The sequence below is a fragment of the Manis pentadactyla genome, chromosome 16 (assembly GCF_030020395.1).
Source record: "Manis pentadactyla isolate mManPen7 chromosome 16, mManPen7.hap1, whole genome shotgun sequence".
Lineage (NCBI taxonomy): Eukaryota > Metazoa > Chordata > Mammalia > Pholidota > Manidae > Manis > Manis pentadactyla.
In genome coordinates this window covers 20,469,238-20,487,380 of record NC_080034.1, presented here as the reverse complement: position 1 = coordinate 20,487,380, position 18,143 = coordinate 20,469,238, and the positions used below count along the sequence as shown (strand labels likewise).

Here is an 18,143-nt window from a genome sequence, read left to right as displayed (position 1 = left end):
TATTGGAACACAGCCATGCCCATCTCCTTACATACTGTTTATGGCTGCTTCTGCCCTCTACTACAGCACAGCACAGTTGTTACAGAGACAGAATGGATGGCAAAGCCTGAGATGTGTACTCTTTGGCTCTTTTCAGAAAAAATCTGCAGACTAAAAAGTAACTCTAACAGCCTGGAAGTGTGGGGAAGAGGAAGGAAGGAGGGGAGGGAGGGAGGAAGGAGTATGCACAGAGCCAGGGGTGACACTTTAGCCGCGTATGCTTTCCGGGGGGGACTGGGATAGGCAGAGAAGAACCAGTTAGGGTGGAGCCGTCACCATGCCTAACTATGCGGGGATTCCTTCTCCTGTGAGTAGAGCTACAAAGCACCTTTTGAACTGAATTATTTACATCTGTTTGGGTGAGTTCCTAGATGGCTAAGAAAGTGCATTGTTCTCCATCTTTCAGAACTTGCAGCATATAGACAATATAAAACACAAGCACAGGTAATCAAAACCTTTTAATGATTAATGTTTGGACATTATTTAACAGTGTGGGTATATCCAGATGAGCTAAAGCACATGTTGACAGCATACTACTGAAAGTTACGGTATAAACTAGTACCTAGGAAGACACGCATTTACAAATATACACATTCTAGATGTGACAGGGTAAATGTAAACAGATGTGGTGACTCCCTCTAAACAGAAACTCACAAGACTAATAAGAGAACCAATAGGCTCCCTATAATATGAATGTGCAAAATTAAAGCATGATAAAACTGATATTTACATAAATATCAAACCAACAATTTGTTTATACATTGTCAATGACCTTCTGTAAGATATGTCATGAGTGGTTCAAATGAATGTTTCTGTTTTTGTTTTTCCCAATGGAGAAGGTATTCAGAGGCTGAATTCCAACACTTTAAAATGACACACACAATGTCTTATCTGTTTGACCCCTGCCTCAGGGTGAGACATGATTTTATGATAAGCAGTCTTATTTTTCAACAAGCAGTTTTAAACAAATCTTTAGATTCTAAGCAGAAAGAAAAAATACAGGTGCTATTATTTTACATTAAACAAATTATCTCTATCCAATTTCTTAGTTCTCATACACTGTTGCTATTGGTTTTAATTTTACCCTACATTTTTAATGTCTTTTTTCCCTTATCTCTATTCATTTTGGTAAACTAGGCACATTTTAAAAGGGAGTTTGTGTCAAGACAGACAGCAGCACAGAAATCAATCCAAATTTGGACCCTGGCTACCACTTCCCCATTGCTCATCTATGGGACTCAGTCAAATGGCAAATATGCAGACACCTCTCTTGAAAAGTATATATATCCTCTCTCACGAGTAGAAAGCAAAACGGGCTTTGCTTCCTGTATAAAAACACTTAGCACTTCAGAAATTAAAAATTTCCTACTTATCCTACCCACTTCCTAAAATCTTATAGACAAAGAATATATATTTAGGTTTCATCGACACTGCTTTGAGCTCCCCCCGCCCTTTTTTTTTTTACATTATTAATAGTGGCACTCAAAATAAAAAAATAAGATCTGTTAAAAAGTTAAACTGACTGTTTGTTCTACTAGATTTGAGCCTGTCTGATTTAAAGCCAATATTACAAAACTGAAGGTGCCATTTCTGATTTCACACGTACAAGTCACTTGAAATTGTGTCGCATGCTAGTTTCAGAAATTATGGTCTTTGATTTCTCTAAACAGAGCTATTAAAAATGAATAAAAACTTTAAACACACCCTAATTTAAACTAAGAAGCTTTGGGCCCTGCTTTTTAAATTTTAAGGCATGTGTGTTTCTCTACTGTAACAACATTGTACAAATTTACAATCACATGCATGATCTACAGTAAAAGAAAAAGTTTGGATTACAGTGTTTTTAAATTGTGACTCACAATTCAGCACCTATCATGTTATAACTAATAAGGCAACAGCAGTGTTGTATACTACAATAACACTCCCTCCACAGCAGGGCTTGGTGAGAGCCTGGAAATGTTAAAAATCTTATGCCTACTTGTATAATCTGGATATGTTTTCTAGGGGATCTGAACTGATGAAAGAAGTCCTGCACAAATCACACTATTGTAGGCCGGACTAGTTACAGCAGCTGCTAGTGAGCACTGGCACAAATCATACTGTGCTTACAATCACGCGACGTGGCTTGGAGGTCTTCTACTCTTCGACTTCAGTCCTTCCGCAGCTTGCGTGGTTTCACACTGTTTCCCAGGGAGGAAAAGCTGCCAGCGTGTCCGTTCACGGCAGCCATGGACCCATTCTGGTGGTCCTTCAGGTACTCTCTCCTTCGGGACGCCCCTTTCTTGTTGTAGGTCTGAAATGCAGAAGGGCAGACGGGGGCCACGTGAGTGGGGACCGCGCGGAGGTGGCATCCTTAGCACCAGGCCCAGTGTCTTTTTGGAACCAAATGCTATTCCCTCATCACACTGCCAGGAAAGTGTTTCTTGCCACTGATTCCACTGACATACTCTTCTGCTTTTTGAGGCTTAGCCTGAGATAAGTTCATTGAGTCACGGCTGTAATATAAACACTATTTTTGAAGTTAAATAGAAAATTCAATCTATAGTTTACGCGGCTTTGCCTTTTCAGTGTTTAGAGGTGGCCAAAGTGGCTTCTCCCACTCTCTGGTACCTCTCCTACTTACTCCATCCCCCGTCTTCAAAATTTGCTGACTAGTTCGGCAACTGCTTTGGTCTTACAAAGTGCTATGCTGCTACAAGCAATTAAAGCAATTAAAGAGATTTCGGCTTCACTGGGTCCTGTCCTCTAACCTGTCTTGTACCTGGTGAATGCCCCAAGGTGTAGCATAAACCATTAGCTCAGCAGTACATGAACTTCACACAAACATGCCATGCCCAGGTGGGTGTGAAAAAGTGCAGGTGTGCACAGGGAAGAGGACACGTGGCTGAGCACCCCCAGAGGTGGCTCCACGTGACCAGGCTTTACTGCTTCTGCGTCTGTGGTCCCTGCCCTTGCTCCTGACCTCCTGTGCCTGCCCCAGAACCAGGCAATGCCCCTGGGGGCAGAACACACGTCATCAGGGAATCAGCAGTGGCTGCACAGAGGTCAGGCTCCCCTGGACACAGCTACTCTATGTAAATGACCTTCCTGGGAGCAACAACCTACCTTACATCATGCACGTGGGAGTGAATCAAGTCCCCAAAACTGGGCAGTGGATGTGTCAGAAAACTGGGACAAAAAGGCAGATTTCTACCTATCACTATGACGGAAATTTCTTGGGACATTTAATTTAGCCGTGAAGTTGAGGGCAGTGTGGCCATGAGACTGTTGATTGAAAATCACCTATCATGCGTCTGCAGCAGGCCAGGTAGAAAGTTGACAAGGAGCCTGCTGAATAGATTCACTTTTTCCACATGAATTCCAAGCCCCCCTTGTCAAAGGTCAAGAATTTTGGAGGTCGGGGACAGATCGCACTGGCAGTGACCCCACCCCTCCCAAAGGCAGGGGCTGCCCTGTCACTGTGACATTAGAGCCTAGCGCCCAGCATGCGGCAGGGGTGCCACACATCCCTGTTAAGTGGATGAGGATCTTTGCTGAAGCGGCCTCCAATCCCAGGCACCACAGAAGAGTAAGATTTACCTGAACGTAGAAATTTGTGAAGAGAACAATCAGAGAAATCATGTATCCAATCTGGAAATATAACCAACCAAGAGGGAATGCACACGGCCAGACGACCCCACAGCTGGTCTGGATGATTGTCAGCACGAACTGAAGCTGGGGGGAGAGAGGGACACAGCTTAGCAGTGCAGCGATGGCTGGTGGACGAGGTGCCATGTGCAGTGCCACTGGCCATTCTCCTATTCCTTATTCCTGTACCCTTTTGGTGTGGTGAAGGCTTTTAAACTCTTACTGGGCTGTAATGCTAGGTCTATAGATTATTTCTGATGCGTAAATCTTGAAAAGCAGGTAGAACTGCTTGGAGTAGAAAAGGTGTAAAAATCTGGTGAGGCTGCGTCTTCAAGAGGAGGAGTCACCAAGAGGGCCAGGCCTCCCTCTGGCCTTCAGGCCCAGCCGCCAGGGCTTCTAGAACTGTGTTTTTCCCCTTCTCTTTTTCAGGGTAAGCATTCTAGGTTGATAAATAACTAGGAGTGGTTCTTAAAACAAATCAGGCAAGCGGGAGGCAATCTTCTACTTCAGAGGCTGGACCTCCCAGGGGAGCAGTTCCCCAGCCGGCCCCTCCAGCCCTGCTAAAGTGTCTCTGCCTCTTTCTCAAGGGCAGCAAGAGAGTCAAAGAACAATTACTCTTCTTCACAGGTGGGTGAGAACAAATTAACAGGACTGCCGCAGCAGCTGGTGAGGTGATAATGACATGTCAGACACACAAGCAGCTCAGAAGATAGATTTTTTTCTTTAGATTGTTATTTTTAAATATTGAAACGTTGCTATTGAGTTGGAAGGATCTGAATCAGCTTGGTTTCTTCAGAAAAATGTGTTAATAAGTCCAGGCCAGGGATAAGAGTTTAACGTCTAAACTCCTCAGTCAGATAGCTCTGGCCTATTACCTCGGAGCCCTCACCTATATAATGCGGATCATCGCCTGAAACCACGGTACTGAGACACAGTACCTGCCTGGCACACAGTAAATTCAAGAAACGTCAGCATAAAACTTTAGTAGTTACAGTATTAGAAATTAGTTCATGGGAGAATTCACGAGGAAAAGGAACAGGGTCTATAGTACACTGACAACTGGGCAAAGCTTAGGAAAGGACAGTGAGCCAGCACCACCAAATAAATGCAAACAGGTGCCGGGGGGCCCTGGCATGGTGAACATTGGGAGGGCGGCTGTCATTCTCACAGACAGGTGCCCCGCTACACAGGGGCTGGGAAGCCACCAGCACTGGCCTTGGCAAATACCCTCATGGCCTAATAAGCTATAAGTGCCCTCGCCTCGTGCTATTCCTTGGCTCCTTCTAAAACTCCTGGGAACACAGATGAACAGTTTTCACCTTAGAATTTGGATGATAATTAGAACACACACACACACACACACACACACACACACACACACACACACACATTGTGCACAAACTAAGGACATGGGACTAAAGTTGGGAATTCAGATTCTAGTCCTCATTCTGCAACTCAACTAGCAATCCATGGGCACGGTTTCTCTGTAAGTTAATATTAGGAAAATTCCTTGCTCTGCCTACTTTAAGAAGTTTAACTGGATCAAATGAGAAAGGGTGACAAAGGCACATCTTGGATGCTATCAACAACAACGAAGCCAGGAAGGCAGCAAGAGCACGCAAGACGAGCTGCATGCGCCAGGCAGCACGTCCTGGGGAAGGAGGCCAGGCCACTCACCAGCTGCCCCTGGGTGATGTACTTCTTCCACCAGAGGTACGGCCGCATGGAAGGGACAGACGACAGACCGTAATATGAGTACATGAGGACATGGATGAAGCTATTAAGTGTGGCACCAAAATAAGCTGTAGGAACAGAGGGGATTGGGGGAGGAGGATGTATCAGTGTTTAATACAGAACAGGTAAAAAAATAATAAAATCGAAGATTCTTTCTAAATCCCCCAAAAATGTTGCTTTCATACAGGGGCTGGCAGACAGTGCAGCAGCAGGCGCCATGTGGACGTGCCATCAGGACACAGTCTCCCTGATGGAGATGGGGGTGCAGGGGGTGCAGCTGGGATGCTGCAAGCCCAGGTCAGCTGTGGCTGCCGGCCAGGAGACCCCCTGCCCTGCCGGCGGTCTAAAGGCTTTGCCGCCAGACCCCCACCAACTCTCAGAGGCAGCTGCTGTTCTTTACATGGTTAGGTGCCTCGGACTGCTGTGCTGCAGATGTGGGGAAGACAGTGATGGGCAGAATGTTCAAAGGTGGACGTCTCTATGTACTCGCTGAGGTTTGGACAAGTCTTTGAAGTCATCTCCTAATTATTCCCCAGGACTGTGGCACAGAAGCCATATGTTTTCCTTAGTAACACAGTCCAGAATCCAGTTCCTTAGAGATAAAAGACCCCTCTTTTGTCCCATGATTTTTAACTTCCAGTAGGACTGCCAGTTCCTTTTTCAGACTCCCCAACAGTAGGCGGCCAAACAAAGCTCCCCAGCTTTTCCATGTGTAGTCAGACACACACAGGCTGGGCCCAGGGGATGACCTTCTACTGATGGCTACGACCATAACTGGCTGTGTGACCCTGGACAACTCATGCTTCCCATGGGCCAGGCAGGGCTAGTTCCCATCTGTCACCCTGCTAGTTCTTTGGAAATATGAAGCACTCTTCAAATGTAAGGAGGTGCTGTTCCTAGTAGAAAGTTACATCAGTGAATCCCAGCCATGAGGTGTGAATGTAGAAAAAAAGAAGACACCAGAGGGGTACCTGGAAACCCAGACTCTACCAACCCTTCTACTGTCCCGATTTTCTCCAGTCTAATGGAGTTGTATGTGCAAAGTCCTTTCTAGTTCTAAATCATATGACGGCGTGAATCTCGGTGAGCTGAGTTGATTAAAGGCAGTGCTAATCTAGAAAAAAACATGTGAGTAGACCTAATGGTTCTCAAACTTATCAGCATCCCAGGGCAGGAATAATTGGGACATTGGTTAGAACTCCCAAGCTGAACCTGACAACTTAATTTCTAAAAATTATAAGAGACTTCAGACCACAAGCTTTCCAAAACCACATACATCCTTCTTTGAGGATTTACTTCAAATTTTGGTGCTTGTAATAGCAGATGTCTTGCTAAACATGCTTCATGGAACATGAGGGCCATTATATTAGAGTATGTGCAGACAGACTTCCTAACGCACTAAGGCTGCCGAGCTCACAGTCTTGTCCTCTGGCACTCACTCAGTGGTGTGCTTCTGTCTTCCTGGCTTGCCCCTACCAGTCAAACACCTTCCAAACTGTAGAGAAGCAAGGATGAGAAAGAACCTGAACAACTGGCTCCTGTGACAAAGAACACCATTCCTGTTTAATATGCCTTAATAAAAAAAATATTTCTGGTAATCTGGTATTTCTCTCCTCTTGTCAAATCAGCAGAGGATGTTTACTAAACGAGGAAAGGTTCTGTCAGCTTACGAAGCACACAGTATTAAAAAGCTATCATTAAACAACTTGGGCACAAAGATCTATAGAAATCTATAAGAAGAGCACCTTTTCTAAAAGCCTTAGTTTCAATTCAGCCTCTTTGCTCATACTTGTTCCCCAAATCCCATCTCTATACAAGACTTACAGTGGCCGCAGGGGACCCAGTTCATCACAAACCACCAGATGTTCAGCATGGAGACATGATGGTAGACGTGCAGGACCGTGATCTGGTGGTTGTTCTTCCGCAAGATGAAGAAGAAGGTGTCCATGAATTCTATGAGTTTGGAGAAGTAGTACCACCAGAGGACACGGATAACCTAAGAGGAAGGGGTCATCAATGTTTTCTTAGAATATCATCTCAATGTGTTTTACTAACACCCCAGAATCCCATGTTATCCCGAAGCCCAAGCCCCCTACTGGCTCCTAAGTCCTTCAGCAGCTGGGAGCTCTGGTCACCCCGTGAGTGCCTTAAACCAGAAGACATGATGCGGAGGAGAGGCAAGTTTGACATGACAACTGGGAAAGCTTTTTACAAGAGCCACCGACACGTTCAAACCTCTAACAAAAACAGGAGGCGCATAGTTCAAAGCCCTGAAGTCTGCCTATTCCCTCTGGAAAGAGCCCATGGAGCCATCAGCACAGAAAAGCCACCTGAAAGGCACTTTCAGTTTTAGGGGCTGGCATGAGGCAGGTGACATCATACAAGACAAAGAACAAAAGGAATCGGAAATTTCAGGGCCAGGTCCCTGACCAGGGCAGTCAGTCGGTCGGTGCTCTGAGGAAACAGCTGCCTGTGCCAGGCTCAAAGCAGCAGACTTACTGAAAAAACCGTTCAAAAGCAGAAGGCAGAGTCCAAAGACCACTCCTCAGAGGGCATGCAGAACGATGATTAAAGCATTTAGGACACTGTTCTGATGATCCCATTGATACAAATACAGCATACATGGCGATAAATGCGTGCCAAGTGTTATTCCAAATAACACTGTCAACAGGACTTGTGCGGAGAGAGGAACTTTAGTTTTCATTTTATACTTTCCAAGTCCAAGTTCTCAACCATGTGTACATACTGCTTTTTAAAATTCTTTTAAAAAGAGTTCCTGGATAGTGAGGTTATGAGCCATTTTGTCTATTGTGTAACTTTATTGGGAAAAAAAACACATTTTTTAAAAAGAAAAGAGACAGTACCTTCACATCTGCTTCTCCTGAGCTGCGCGTGCCCTGACAGAAGAAGTTGTATCTGCCCTCCCATACTCCCGTCACTAACTGGAAAAAAACAAAACGGAAATGGAAGAAACCAATCACTGACAGTATCAGAACCAGGTAAAGCCCTGTTCAATTTCAGTAATTTCACAATCTATGAAAATTGAACTTGGGTTGGCTGAGCAAATTTGCTCTGCCCTTGAGCAAAAAAACATGCCGGGCAGTGCGAACCCAGGGAAGCGCAGCCTGTTTCACGACAGGTGGGCTGAGGGTCATCGTTCCAGGCTACTGTCTTCGGAGACTCCCTCACCACGCCGGCTTTCTCCAGAATCCTGAATTCCCGTGGCTTTCACACGCCCTGCCAACTCCGAGGCCCCGACTCCCGATCACAGGCTCGCAGCCCCTGCCTGTCCCCCAGCAGCCTCAGGGACATCACCACGTCGCAACCAGACTTCCCTCGGATAAGCCTGTGCTTTTCAAACTCGACTGGGCAGCACCGGAGCCCCCTCAAGGGCACGTGAGAACAGGCTCCCGAGATGCTTCTGACCCAGCAGGCCTCGGGCGGGGTCCAAGCATTTCTGTTTGTAGGGAGTCCCCAGGTGACACTGATGTGGCTGGAATGGAGACTACATTTTGGAAACCAGTGCTGTAAGCTTAGGGAAACTTTAGACCCGTCTTATCTCCATGGTTTGCTGCTGGTCATCCCCTGGAGTCCACGACTCAGTCCTCTACAGACTGAGGAAGCTCTATCCATTCCTCAGAATCCACTAGCAGCAGAGTAGGCACTATGGTGTCACAAAAAGGACCCCAGATTTGGGGGGGAAGCTCTCGGTTACAGACCTGCAGTATCACCAGCTCACTCTAGGGGCCTCGGTTTCCTCATTTACACACAATGAGGCACGCCTGGCCTAGATACAACCTAGGGGCCCACTAAGAGACCAGAGAGAAAGGTTTAATTTGGCCATTCCTATACATGCCCACAGTCTACGAGATTCTAGGCAAACGCTAGATGCTATTTCTTGTCCATGCAAACTGTAGCTCACTGCTTCCTCCTGAAGCCTTGGGCGACCTTGAGTTTTCCCAGTGACTTTCCCTCTTGTGGCCAATTGGCACCAGGTAGGGAGAAATCTGAGGTGGCCTGTTTGTGCCTGAACTGATCCTGGTATTCAACGTAGGGAGCTGGCCCTGGATCTCAAAGTGTGTTCCCCAGTCCAGCTGCATTAGCGCCACATGGGAACTTGTAAGACATACAAATTTTTGAGTCACCCCAGACCTCTAGAACCAAAACTCTGGGGGTGGGCCGTCAAGGCAAGGCCTCAGAGTCCTAGATCACAGGCCCTCTGAGAATCTAATACTGTGGCTTATAAAGTGTGGTCCTCAACCTAGCAGCATCAGCCATCACCCTGGCATTTTTAGAAATACACAATCTCAAGCCCCAGCCTAGACCTACTGAATCAGAAATTTCTGGGTATGAAGCCCAGCACTGTGGTAACAGGGGCTTTCCCAGGTGATTTTGATGTAGCTAAAGTTTGAGAAAACCTGGCTTAAGGCTGTGGCTCCCGTTCTCCCTGTGTAACAGTGTCCCTGGGGAGCTTTTAAAAATGGCTAATGCCTGCCCTCTCACAAGACCATTAAAAGAGAACCTTGAGGGGGCTTTTATAAAGCTCTCAAGGTATTTTTAATGTGCCATTAGGAGTGGGAACCACCAGTTCCATGCTACTTAACTTCAAATAAGAAGCGGTCTGCCGACCAGCAGCATAACAAAGAGGTAACTGAGAACACAGGACCCGAGCCTCCTGCTGTCCTTGAACACAGCTAAAGCTGGGCGAGGAGCAGCACAGATTCCCTCAGGAACAAGGACCGCAAGGGTATGCAGACAACTCGTCAAACTTCCACTCAGCCTGACCTCGGAAATAAATGCCAGCATGCTGAACACCCTGCTTAGAATCTGGTTTTCTTCTATCAACTTCCTTTCTGTTTTCCTTCTGCTTTAACACTGTTTTCATGGCCGAAGGGCAGCACAGGGGTGTAGAGTACACACATGGGAAGGCATCACATTTAAGATAAAACCAGCCTGGATCAGGACGCAGAAGACTTAAGCACCAGAGCTAGTTAGGAAACCACCTCCATGTAGGCCTAGGACCCCAGGCAAGCCAGCTAATTCTCTTAGGCTTTGGCTGTTCCTACTGTAAAAAGATGAGGAGATTGGACTCAATTATCTCTAAAGGTTCTGTTCTAATTTTCTATAATTTCTATGTTAAGCCTTTTAAATGATAGACGACATGCAAACTATACTATCTTTGAAAGGCTAGCACTCGCAAGGCCATCTATTAGAAGGTATGTGATCTTTGTGGTCTCTCTATAACACTCTCTAAAGCCATGGCCAGTTAAGCGTGACACATGCAGAGCTATCAGAAGTGCCAGCAATCAAGATACAAAGCCTGAGTCCAAAGTGCAGTTGGGAGTGGGTGTGATGGTATGTCCTTAGAGCTGAGGTGGAGAGATGCAAGTGCCCTGTGGCACATGCTCTTCTCTGCCCTTTCCTCAACCCCATGAGAGAACGGGTGAGTTATCTTCTGTGGCCGAAGGGTACATAAAGGGAACCCATGGTTCTTACTGAAATTTTCACAGGACTATGCAAAGTAGAAAAATAAGACAACAAAGCACAGTTGTCATGAAGATAAATTTATGCAATTTAAAAAACCTTATTTAAAACAACAGCCTTACCTGGAAAAATTAAAAAGTTATTAACATCATAGTCCTCATTAGATGTGCTTTTTGAAATGTTATCATCTATAAGTCTAAAATTCTAGGATCTACCATCACTGCTTTCCAGCTACAGTTTTGGTTTAGTGTCCTGAGACACCCGGGGGTGGGCTTGCTTTTACCAATTTTAGAGTAAGGATGGCTGGCGCATGTCCCTGCATGTGTGCGTCATGTGTAGTTACAGTTGACTGCACTCATGAACATCTACTTTGGTAGGGGTGGGGAAAGGGCAGCTTTCTGCGGAAGAGGAGGACAAATCCTTCTTGATAATCTTGTAGGTGCCTCACCTCAAGGGCAGACGTGTACTCAGGGGGTAGTCTGTTAACTCTAGCAGAAGAGACTCCCATACACCTTTCTTTAAAATGTCCTTCATAAGGAATCCGGGTGGGATCGGCTCAACTCCACAAGGTAATTAACCTAAAATCCAAGTGCCATCGCTCTATAAACGGGGGTGGGAATCCCTGTCTGTAACACCCCACCTACTGTCCTTGGAGGCTAAGGACTCAAAACCTCAGTCTTGGGGATGAACTTCCCCAGTAGGGAAGCACAAAGCAGGCACATGAACCAGAAGTTGCTCACACAGTGCCCACCCCCCCACCCCTGCCCTGCGTCCCCCACTCCTCTCCCAGCTGCAGCTTCCCACGGGGGCTCTGCCACTCCCCGCACGGTGCTGGATCACACTGACTCCTCCAAGAGCGACCACAGGAGCCTCATCTACCCTATCTGGCTTTTCCCACGCACTCAAGGTACAAACAGCACCACTGCAAACTAAATGTTCTCCGTCCTTGGAGTAAACTTCAATTAGGGCAGGAGCTTGTGAAGAGCTGTAATAAAAGCTGAGCTAGAAGCTTTCTTTTCTCTTTTTTTTTTTTTTTTTTTTAATAATTATTTTTTATTGAAGGGTAGTTGACACACAGTATTACATTACATGAGTTTCAAGTGTACAACACAGTGGTAGAACATTTATATACATAATTCTAGGTTCCAGCTATCACCCTACCAGGCTGTTACAATATCTTGACTATATTCCTTATGCTATACATTACATCCCGGTTACTTATTTATTTTACCATTGGAAGTCTGTCCTTTTTTTTTTTTTTTTTTTTGTGAGGGCATCTCTCATATTTATTGATCAAATGGTTGTTAACGACAATAAAATTCTGTATAGGGGAGTCAATTCTCAATGCACAATCATTATTCCACCCCAAGCCTAATTTTTGTCAGTCTCCAATCTTCTGAGGCATAACAAACAAGTTCTTACATGTAGAACAAATTCTTACATAATGACTAAGTTACATAGTGAACAGTACAAGGGCAGTCATCACAGAAACTTTCGGTTTTGCTCATGCATTATGAACTATAAACAGTCAGTTCAAATATGAATACTCATTTGGTTTTTATACTTGATTTATATGTGGATACCACATTTCTCTCTTTATTATTATTATTTTTAATAAAATGCTGAAGTGGTAGGTAGATACAAGATAAAGGTAGAAAACATAGTTTAGTGTTGTAAGAGAGCACATGTAGATGATCAGGTGTGTGCCTGTAGACTATGTGTTAATCCAAGCTAGACCAGGGCAATAAAACATCCACGTATGCAAAGATTTCTCTCAGAACGGGGGGGTGAGGTTCTAAGCCTCACCTCTGTTGATCCCCAATTTCTCACCTGATGGCCCCCCTGCGACTGTGCCTGTCTTAGGTTGTTCCTCCCTTGAGGAATCTTACCCGTCTCTGGCTAACCAGTCATCTTCCGGGGCCATACAGGGAAATGTGAAGTTGGTAAGTGAGAGAGAAGCCTTATTGTTTGAAAAAGTTAGCTTTTTACTTCTTTGCATATTTATGCCCTGTGGCTTCTATGCCCAGCATTTGTCTTGAGGTATCTTTACCACTTGGAAGAATTATGATACTCGGTAAATTTGATATGAGGCACGAATTCTATTTAAGGGTTGTAATTAGGAAGGAAGAAGAAAAGCTATAGAAGTAGCAGGCGGAAGAAAACATGGGAAGATTGATTATTTCTTTGATATATCTTCTTGTAGAGTAACTTCAGCATGTATAGGTTTTAAGCTACTACTTAAATTGCACACACACATTAACATAATAGGAGTATAGTTACATAACCAAAGCATATCTGTAATTACCAGCCATCTGCAGTGAAACCAAGAAAACCAGTTAGGCACCTTAGGCATTTGTGAAAACTTATCTATGATATGGTGGATATTGTCCAACTGAACTAGAACAGTCTGAGAGAAATCAGACAAATTAAAACAACCCATTCCTGGGGACTGTTCACATGCCATATGTTCTTTTAACAGTAAATAGTTTTTAGTTGTAAGACTTTGGAGCGCTACACTTTGTACTTCTCCAAATTCTTGGTTGAGTTCCAACAGTATAGATCCAGTCCAATTTTGTTGTTTTACTGTATGCACAGGCCAGCTTAGATATCTCCTTCCTCATTCCCATGGCAAGTCCAGGAACTGGTGGGATGAGTGCATCTACAGCTGTAGCAGTGCATGGATCTTTGTTGGGGTTTTTTGATGATCATCTTCTGGCATGAGTCTTCCAGAGAGTGCAGATGTTGGAAGTTCTTTTTCATATCGTATCTTAGTTCATTTTCGGGGTAGCCCAATTAGGCTTTGATCCTCTGTATAAACACAAACAGACCCTTTGCCTACACTTTTATATGCCCTTTATACCCTTGTGTAGAACTCGTTGGAGGTTACCACACAGGAACTGCCCTTTTTTTTTTTTTTTTTTGCTATCACTAATCTACACTTACATGACGAATATTATGTTTACTAGGCTCTCCCCTATAAACCCCTTTACAGTCACTGTCCATCAGCATAGCAAAATGTTGTAGAATCACTACTTGCCTTCTCTGTGTTGTACAGCCCTCCCTTTTCTCCTACCCCCCCATGCATGTTAATCTTAATACCCCCCTACTTCTCCCCCCCTTATCCCTCCCTACCCACCCATCCTCCCCAGTCCCTTTCCCTTTGGTGCCTGTTAGTCCATTCTTGAGTTCTGTGATTCTGCTGCTGTTTTGTTCCTTCAGTTTTTCCTTTGTTCTTATATTCCACAGATAAGTGAAATCATTTGGTATTTCTCTTTCTCCGCTTGGCTTGTTTCACTGAGCATAATACCCTCCAGCTCCATCCATGTTGCTGCAAATGGTTGGATTTGCCCTTTTCTTATACCTGAGTAGTATTCCATTGTGTATATGTACCACATCTTCTTTATCCATTCATCTATTGATGGACATTTAGGTTGCTTCCAATTCTTGGCTATTGTAAATAGTGCTGCGATAAACATAGGGGTGCATCTGTCTTTCTCAAACTTGATTGCTGCATTCTTAGGGTAAATTCCTAGGAGTGCAATTCCTGGGTCAAATGGTAAGTCTGTTTTGAGCATTTTGATGTACCTCCATACTGCTTTCCACAATGGTTGAACTAACTTACATTCCCACCAGCAGTGTAGGAGGGTTCCCCTTTCTCCACAGCCTCGCCAACATTTGTTGTTGTTTGTCTTTTGGATGGCAGCCATCCTTACTGGTGTGAGGTGATACCTCATTGTAGTTTTAATTTGCATTTCTCTGATAATTAGCGATGTGGAGCATCTTTTCATGTGTCTGTTGGCCATCTGTATTTCTTTTTTGGAGAACTGTCTGTTCAGTTCCTCTGCCCATTTTTTAATTGGGTTATTTGTTTTTTGTTTGTTGAGGCGTGAGAGCTCCTTATATATTCTGGACGTCAAGCCTTTATCGGATGTGTCATTTTCAAATATATTCTCCCATACTGTAGGGATCCTTCTTGTTCTATTGATGGTGTCTTTTGCTGTACAGAAGCTTTTCAGCTTAATATAGTCCCACTTACTCATTTTTGCTGTTGTTTTCCTTGCCCGGGGAGATATGTTCAAGAAGAGGTCACTCATGTTTATGTCTAAGAGGTTTTCGCCTATGTTTTCTTCCAAGAGTTTAATGGTTTCATGGCTTACATTCAGGTCTTTGATCCATTTTGAGTTTACTTTTGTATATGGGGTTAGACAATGGTCCAGTTTCATTCTCCTACATGTAGCTGTCCAGTTTTGCCAGCACCACCTGTTGAAGAGACTGTCATTTCGCCATTGTATGTCCATGGCTCCTTTATCAAATATTAATTGACCATATATGTCTGGGTTAATGTCTGGATTCTCTAGTCTGTTCCATTGATCTGTGGCTCTGCTCTTGTGCCAGTACCAAATTGTCTTGATTACTATGGCTTTATAGTAGAGCTTGAAGTTGGGGAGTGAGATCCCCCCTACTTTATTCTTCTTTCTCAGGATTGCTTTGGCTATTCGGGGTCTTTGGTGTTTCCATATGAATTTTTGAATTATTTGTTCCAGTTCATTGAAGAATGTTGCTGGTAGTTTCATAGGGATTGCATCAAATCTGTATATTGCTTTGGGCAGGATGGCCATTTTAACGATATTAATTCTTCCTAGCCACGAGCATGGGATGAGTTTCCATCTGTTAGTGTCCCCTTTAATTTCTCTTAAGAGTGACTTGTAGTTTTCAGAGTATAAGTCTTTCACTTCTTTGGTTAGGTTTATTCCTAGGTATTTTATTTTTTTTGATGCAATTGTGAATGGAGTTGTTTTCCTGATTTCTCTCTCTGTTGGTTCATTGTTAGTATATAGGAAAGCCACAGATTTCTGTGTGTTGATTTTGTATCCTGCAACTTTGCTGTATTCCGATATCAGTTCTAGTAATTTTGGGGTGGAGTCTTTAGGGTTTTTTATGTACAGTATCATGTCATCTGCAAATAGTGACAGTTTAACTTCTTCTTTACCAATCTGGATTCCTTGTATTTCTTTATTTTGTCTGATTGCCGTGGCTAGGACCTCCAGTACTATGTTAAATAACAGTGGAGAGAGTGGGCATCCCTGTCTAGTTCCCGATCTCAGAGGAAATGCTTTCAGCTTCTCGCTGTTCAATATAATGTTGGCTGTGGGTTTATCATAGATGGCCTTTATTATGTTGAGGTACTTGCCCTCTATTCCCATTTTGCTGAGAGTTTTTAACATGAATGGATGTTGAACTTTGTCAAATGCTTTTTCAGCATCTATGGAGATGATCATGTGGTTTTTGTCTTTCTTTTTGTTGATGTGGTGGATGATGTTGATGGACTTTCGAATGTTGTACCATCCTTGCATCCCTGGAATGAATCCCACTTGGTCATGGTGTATGATCCTTTTGATGTATTTTTGAATTCGGTTTGCTAATATTTTGTTGAGTATTTTTGCATCTACGTTCATCAGGGATATTGGTCTGTAGTTTTCTTTTTTGGTGGGGTCTTTGCCTGGTTTTGGTATTAGGGTGATGTTAGCTTCATAGAATGTGTTTGGGAGTATCCCCTCCTCCTCTATTTTTTGGAAAACTTTAAGGAGAATGGGTATTATGTCTTCCCTGTATGTCTGATAATATTCCGAGGTAAATCCATCTGGCCCGGGGATTTTGTTCTTTGGTAGTTTTTTGATTACCTCTTCAATTTCGTTGCTGGTAATTGGTCTGTTTAGATTTTCTGTTTCTTCCTGGGTCAATCTTGGAAGGTTATATTTTTCTAGGAAGTTGTCCATTTCTCCTAGGTTTCCCAGCTTGTTAGCATATAGGTTTTCATAGTATTCTCCAATAATTCTTTGCATTTCCGTGGGGTCCGTCGTGATTTTTCCTTTCTCGTTTCTGATACTGTTGATTTGTGTTGATTCTCTTTTCTTCTTAATAAGTCTGGCTAGAGGCTTATCTATTTTGTTTATTTTCTCGAAGAACCAGCTCTTGGTTTCATTGATTTTTGCTATTGTTTTATTCTTCTCAATTTTATTTATTTCTTCTCTGATCTTTATTATGTCCCTCCTTCTGCTGACCTTAGGCCTCATCTGTTCTTCTTTTTCCAATTTCGATAATTGTGACATTAGACCATTCATTTGGGATTGCTCTTCCTTTTTTAAATATGCTTGGATTGCTATATACTTTCCTCTTAAGACTGCTTTTGCTGTGTCCCACAGAAGTTGGGGCTTAGTGTTGTTGTTGTCATTTGTTTCCATATATTGCTGGATCTCCATTTTGATTTGGTCATTGATCCATTGATTATTTAGGAGCATGTTGTTAAGCCTCCATGTGTTCGTGAGCCTCTTTGCTTTCTTTGTACAGTTTATTTCTAGTTTTATGCCTTTGTGGTCTGAAAAGTTGGTTGGTAGGATTTCAAAGTTTTGGAATTTTCTGAGGCTCTTTTTGTGGCCTAGTATGTGGTCTATTCTGGAGAATGTTCCATGTGCACTTGAGAAGAATGTATATCCTCTTGCTTTTGGATGTAGAGTTCTATAGATGTCTATTAGGTCCATCTGCTCTACTGTGTTGTTCAGTGCTTCCGTGTCCTTACTTATTTTCTGCCCAGTGGATGTATCCTTTGGGGTGAGTGGTGTGTTGAAGTCTCCTAGAATGAATGCATTGCAGTCTATATCCCCCTTTAGTTCTGTTAGTATTTGTTTCACATATGCTGGTGCTCCTGTGTTGGGTGCATATATATTTAGAATGGTTATATCCTCTTGTTTGACTGAGCCCTTTATCATTATGTAGTGTCCTTCTTTATCTCTTGTTACTTTCTTTGTTTTGAAGTCTATTTTGTCTGATATTAGTACTGCAACCCCTGCTTTCTTCTCACTGTTGTTTGCTTGAAATATGTTTTTCCATCCCTTGACTTTTAGTCTGTACATGTCTTTGGGTTTGAGGTGAGTTTCTTGTAAGCAGCATATAGATGGGTCTTGCTTTTTTATCCATTCTGTTACTCTGTGTCTTTTGATTGGTGCATTCAACCCATTAACATTTAGGGTGACTATTGAAAGATATGTACTTATTGCCATTGCAGGCTTTAAATTCGTGGTTACCAAAGGTTCAAGGTTAGCCTCTTTAGTATCTTACTGCCTAACTTAGCTCGCTTATTGAGCTGTTATATACACTGTCTGGAGATTCTTTTCTTCTCTCCCTTCTTGTTCCTCCTCCTCGATTCTTCATATGTTGGGTGTTTTGTGCTGTGCTCTTTCTAGGAGTGCTCCCATCTAGAG

The 18,143-nt window shown here is 43.5% G+C and overlaps 1 protein-coding gene across 3 annotated transcripts in view; it reads right to left on the bottom strand.

The window, feature by feature from the left end:
- Positions 1-478: 478 nt before the first annotated feature.
- Positions 479-18,143, bottom strand: part of ELOVL5 (ELOVL fatty acid elongase 5) — an 87,508-nt gene continuing 69,843 nt past the window's right edge. For all 3 annotated transcript variants that reach the window (XM_036916366.2, XM_036916367.2, XM_036916368.2), the window contains exons 4-8: positions 8,265-8,342; positions 7,225-7,396; positions 5,344-5,468; positions 3,619-3,753; positions 479-2,332 (exon numbers count right to left, since the gene is read on the bottom strand). In XM_036916366.2, coding sequence (XP_036772261.1) covers positions 2,189-2,332; positions 3,619-3,753; positions 5,344-5,468; positions 7,225-7,396; positions 8,265-8,342 — 654 coding nt within the window. In that variant the 3' untranslated portion in view covers positions 479-2,188. The remainder of the gene's footprint in view (positions 2,333-3,618; positions 3,754-5,343; positions 5,469-7,224; positions 7,397-8,264; positions 8,343-18,143) is intronic.